Consider the following 5836-nt stretch of genomic DNA (forward strand, 5'->3'; position numbering starts at 1 on the left):
TTAAGAAAGGCACTGACTGTTTATTCACCAATAACAAAGTATGCACAGCAATCAATGCAGAAAATGGAGATATTAATTATTTACATAAAATAATACTATTTTACTTGGGTTACCAGTCCCCTAATTACAAACTCTTGAAAGGACATCACCAGCCTCTTACTGCTTATTCATGTTGGTCCTTTGACTTTTAAATTAGTACTGTACTGTATTTTACTCCTTTCTTGCCTCAGAGTTTGTACGTCATATAATAAGAAGTTAGAAGAATTGCAAGAAAGAGAGATGCAGTCGTGTCTGTCTGTATTTTAAAAATATTTTAATTTATTTTAAATTAATATAATTTTAGTGTTTTTAAATTATTTTGATACGTAGATGTCAAAAATAATTTTTTAAAAATAAAAAAATTATTAACATATATTTTAACATAAAAAATTATTTGAAAAGTAATTACAAGTATATTTCCATACAAGCACGACAAGTATGGTAAGAAAATCATTTTTCTAAAATTTGATAAACAAAAGTAGTTTCTTTATGAAATTGGTATAAATTGCATCGCAAAAACACTTTCCTTTTGGAAAGGTTAATTTTTTTCTATGTGGAAAACCATTTTGCTAAAATTCGATAAACAAAAAGGTTAATTTCACAAATGTTTTCCTAAAATCAAAAGGGCATTAATTCCTTGGTCTCTCAGGAGTGAATATCTTGGCATCACGAGGCTGTGACACGAAATGACTAACATGTTGGGCGGTGGTCATTTGGGGATGAACATGCCAGTAATTATAATTACAGGACCGGTTTGAGACGTAATCAAATGATTGGAAACCGCTTTGTAGCTAAACCCTTTTTCACTACTACTGCCATGCATTTCGAGTTTCAACCGTCAAGGTTAATTTGTATAATATTTTTTTCATTGGACAATGGATCTGAACTCCCCTGTATGTGGCCCTGCTAGTCTCAAAAGTTCATGGTTTCAAGGTATCATTCCCTGCAGATTAGCTTTTCTTTCACTGCAAAATCTAACCCACACCTGGCTTTCTTGTTGTTTGCATAACCAAAATGAATTCTCTGCTCAATCTTTTTGGTGGCTCTAGACAGTTATCAAGCCTTGATAGTTTCTGATGCTGGCTAGACCACTGAACATAAAGCGCACCACTACTATATGCTTTCTAGCTTCCTGGCTTTTACAAGCAAAGCGTTACTGTTAGCCTTTCCACCCCCTCTCTCTCCCCCCCTAATGTGTTGCTGATGGAGGTTTAGATGGGGAATTAGTTATCCACTTGATTACGTTAAAAATGGGTCCCTAGATGTGTACTGAAGGAAGTTGCAGATATTTTGGACCCTGAGGGGTTCCTGTTGAGCATTATTGGTCCTTGTTTGATGCAAACCATTTTGGCATTTGTGCTTTAATCACTTGTAAGAGTAGACCACAGGTTTCCTGCACGGAGAGGGTGTTAGATTTAATATGTCCTTTGTGTCTTGTTAACAGAAAAATTTAGTTGGCAATCTTTGATTAGCTAGTGTCAAGCAAATAGTTATTCTGTTCTTGCAGTAACCAGCAGCTTCCTCGCCAAATCCCCTTTTATTAGTGCTTCAATGTCTTTTCACTGACGTACTGTACACAGTTAGAGATCCAATGCAGCCATGAGCCAACGGTTTACATTTCAAGATAGGATCTGAACCATCTTGCTGACTTAGGATCTACTCTTCATTGGATATGAATTAGACTGTTCATGACTCACATAGCAAGTTAACTGGGACTTTGGTTTTTTAAGTGGTCACATATCATACATTTGCTTGTCAATTGGAGTGACTGTGTGAGTGGGAAGATTTGAGAGGATGAGATCTGTAGAGGATAAAGGGTGTTACAATCATGGACCAACTCAGGAGATTTCAAGTGGCAATGCAATTAGTTTTGAGTTTCATAAAGGCAATGGAGCTAGTCGCAGTGGTCATCACCGAACAGCTTTAGGCAAACCAACACCATCCAAATGGGATGATGCGCAAAAATGGCTAGTGGGATTGTCAAGAGGAGGAGGGGGAGGTGATAAAAAAGAAAGCAAGCCAAGAAACTCAAATGCCGACGATAGGAGACTGATAGCTCCAGTTCCTCAGATGGAACAGGACTATTCAAGTGGAGAAGATGAAGTTGAAGGAAAAGCAGAAAATGGGTGTTCCATTTCAATCATAAATCAATATGAAGTGGAGACAAAGAACGTAGATTGCGATGAGTCGGTGTGGAGAATAAACAAGCCTGTGCAGAACTCAACAATGAATGCTGTTAGATCAGTCTGTGTTAGGGACATGGGGACTGAGATGACCCCCATTGCAAGCCAAGAGCCGTCAAGAACAGCAACACCAATTAGAGCCACAACACCCGCGGCGAGGAGCCCCATATCTTCAGGATCTTCCACCCCAGTAAGGGGCCAACACGGGTTGCAGGGCAATGAAGGCTATCAAACTGGTTTAGCAGTGACTGAAAGCAGAGGTGAGACTCCCGGGGTTGTTAGTGCAACAAGGCACTATGGACAAGAATTTAATGGTTCCAGGATACCTGAGAATATGGATTCAGATCAGGCAAGGAAGATGAATGCTCTAGAAGCCAGAGCGATGGCCTGGGATGAAGCAGAGCGAGCCAAATACATGGCAAGGTGTTCCACTGTGACTTTCACCTCTGCTTGTTCTCTTAACCTGATTAATTCTAACTTCATATATATGAATTTCATGTCCTTGAAATTGGTCGCTCATCATGTATATGTAGGTATAAGCGTGAAGAGGTGAAGATCCAAGCCTGGGAAAATCACGAGAAGAGGAAAGCAGAAATGGAAATGAGGAAAATGGAGGTATGATTGCCAATCCACTCAAGACAGAATTACTTTAATTTCCATCCGTTGCTTTCTGAAATGTCTCTACTTGTACTCAAAATTGTTAGCAAAAGTAGGGTCCCAAAAAGTTGTGTTTCCCCTGTTGCCATCTTGCTTGAAGAAATGAAGACCAGCATGTAGCTGGTTTTCTCAACACATGGCTTCCTACATATCCAAAATGCAAGAAATTAGCATGTAGTTGATCACAAACTAATCAACCCAAGTACTACCGCATTGATGTCTTCTGTAATTTAGCTTCTTCATAACAAAAATCCTACATTAGCATAGATCTCATCGCCTTGGTTCCTACTGCCATGAAATGATGACAAGGAAGACTTATGACTCTCTGCATTGCCCATGATAGCTTATCCCAGGCAAGGCCCTTTAACAGGCTGCAAACAAACGTCAATTTGATATGAGGTTGCAAGTTCATGCCTCGATCATCACTTCTGCCTCAGTGCTTACAGTGATGCCAAATGGCCGCACTAGTTTGCTATAGAGAGTACTGCTCAAGTTTTGCCCTGGTCTGTATGCGATTTGGCCTGTCTGCTTACTGATGTATCATCTATACATATACAGGTGAAGGCTGAGAGGCTGAAAGCCAGAGCACAAGAACGGCTGGCAAACAAACTGGCCTCGACTAAGAGAATAGCTGAAGAGAAACGAGCAAATGCAGAGGCCAAACTGAATGAGAAAGCTGTCAAGACTTCTGAGAAGGCAGATCATATGAGGACGACTGGGCACTTGCCCTCTTCATTCTCCTTCAAGTTACCTTCCCTGTGCTGGTAGCAACACAGCACTATATTTACATGTAACATCTGCTAGTAACCGTTCCCATATCACTTTTTTTATTTACATATTCGAACTTGTGGATTCATTTCATATGTTAAATTCTGCAATTACATTCACAGGTCTTCTTCCTCTAATAAAATTCGGACTGCCCACTTTGGCCAAGTGACCGCTTCTTTTAAATTGTGTTTTTTTAAAATTATTTAAAAATAAATAAATTTTTTATGTTTTTTAAAAATTAAATTTTTTTATTTGGTTAAAATTAATATTTTTATATTTTTAAATCATTAAATAAAAAATATTTTAAAAAATAATCATTATCATATTTTTAAAGAAATCTTCTTTGAAATGATTAGTTGTATAGTAACTGGAAAAGCTGAAGCAAAGCTTTTTGTCACCAGTCCTAATTCAACCTCTCCTTCATCAGATTCCATTGGCATTTAGTTGGACAGAAAAAAATATTTATTTATTTATTTTAAATCAATTATATTCTTTATGTGTTTATATTCTTTTGATGACAATATCAAAAAAAAAATTAAAAATTATATATTTTTAAATAAAAAATATTTTAAAAAAATTCACTAAAACAATAATTGTAATGCATAAAAATCACTGCAACGCAGAAATGTGCAGCCCAGCAGTCCGATAATAATAAAACTTTAATTGTGTGATTTATGTCAGTCATTATATCAACTGGGAGAGTGGCAGGAAAGTAGTGGCCAGTGGGCGGTGGGCCTGCTTGCTCTTCTCTGTGCCCTTTGCCCTGAACCATGATCAATGACGGAGGAGAAATCCTAGTCAATGGAAGTATGAAAAGAAAAGGGCAAAAAAAAAAAAAAAAAAGTATAGATAATTTTATATTTAAAAGCAGAACTTATAAGTTCTATAATTCCTTTTAATACCAATAAATCAAGATTTTAAGTTTTTCTTTTTTCAAATAAGTTCTTTTAATTCCTTTTAAAACATAACTTATAAGATTTTATTAAAAAAATAAAAATAATTGTTGTCAGTTAATACCATACTTGAAAAAAATCAGAATATCACTTTATGCTGATTGTAATTAAATATTTTTTTTTTAAAAAAAAAAACAAGATTTACAGTTATAAAGAAGTGTACTTTTCACTTTTATAATTATAATTTTATTTGAGTTTAATTAAAATCTTAAATAATTATAACATATGAAAAAAACACAAATATAAACTATTTTACAAATGAGAAGAATTAAATATTTAAAAAATTACAATGAAAAGTTTTTTAAGCAAACTAAAAGGGGAAAAAAAACACTTGGAAGTGACTGATGGAACAAAAATTTTGGAAGATAAAATATAAATTAAACTTGTTGATTTAAAAAGGGGTTAATAAACTTATTGTGTCACCAAATCTTAAATACACTTTTTCTCAAAAAGTAATTGACATGGTCGTTGAAGATGATACAAAAAAGACAATATAATACGACGACGCTAGGGGGTGAGAAAATGGATTCGTGCTATTCACTACATTTGGCTTGGTGGGATTTGAGAAGTTGCGTGGTTGCGATTGTTTTTTAAAGTGTTTTTATGTTGAAATACATTAAAATAATTGTTTTTATTTTTCTAAAATTATTTTTAAGATTAGTACATTAAAACGATTCAAAACATATATAAAAATTATTTTTTAATAAAAAAATATTAAATTTTAAAAAAACACAGTTTGAAAAGCGATCCCAAAATATCTCAAATGTGTTAAAGCACTGGGCATTAAGAACATCACAAAAAGGTAAGAGAAGCTAGGTAAAAATTGTCTAAAAACCAACACCAAACAACAAGCAATAGCATCTTATCTTGTCATCTCTTTGGGCTCAAAACAAGGTCGTAGCTTCTAAGCTATGTTGGATTGGCAAGCGTGCAAGTTAAATTACGTGTTTGTTATTTATTGTGTTCAAAACATTAAAATTTATATATTTTTTAATTATAATATTTTTAAATCAGATATACTGATGTTAAAAATAAACTTTTAAAAGTAATAAAAAATATTATTTTAATATATTTTTAAATAAAAAATACTTTAAAAAACAACCATAATCATAATAATAAACATGTTTTTTAAATAAATTTATATAAATGGTTTGAATTTTTTTAATACGGGATGACTAACAATATACATGTAAACAAACTCAAACAAGAAGAGAGGGTTGTGTCTTGGTAGTTAGT

General features: G+C 34.1%; 1 protein-coding gene across 1 annotated transcript; it reads left to right on the top strand.

The window, feature by feature from the left end:
* The first annotated feature begins 1228 nt into the window (after positions 1–1228).
* On the top strand, positions 1229–3812 carry LOC133704780 (remorin 1.4-like). Its single transcript, XM_062129751.1, has 3 exons — positions 1229–2645; positions 2756–2837; positions 3438–3812. The coding sequence occupies exons 1-3, from the start codon at positions 1834–1836 to the stop codon at positions 3645–3647; spliced, it is 1104 nt and encodes a 367-aa protein (XP_061985735.1). The 5' UTR covers positions 1229–1833; the 3' UTR covers positions 3648–3812.
* The last annotated feature ends 2024 nt before the right edge of the window (positions 3813–5836 follow it).

Source organism: Populus nigra, chromosome 10 (genome assembly GCF_951802175.1).
Source record: "Populus nigra chromosome 10, ddPopNigr1.1, whole genome shotgun sequence".
Classification (NCBI taxonomy): domain Eukaryota; kingdom Viridiplantae; phylum Streptophyta; class Magnoliopsida; order Malpighiales; family Salicaceae; genus Populus; species Populus nigra.

Bases quoted from the DNA above. Each gene is read 5' to 3' on its own strand.
- LOC133704780 (XM_062129751.1), top strand. From the start codon at position 1,834: ATGAGATCTGTAGAGGATAAAGGGTGTTACAATCATGGACCAACTCAG. The intron at 2,646-2,755 runs GTGTTCCACTGT...ATGTATATGTAG, and splicing joins CGAGCCAAATACATGGCAAG to GTATAAGCGTGAAGAGGTGA. The intron at 2,838-3,437 runs GTATGATTGCCA...ATACATATACAG, and splicing joins TGGAAATGAGGAAAATGGAG to GTGAAGGCTGAGAGGCTGAA.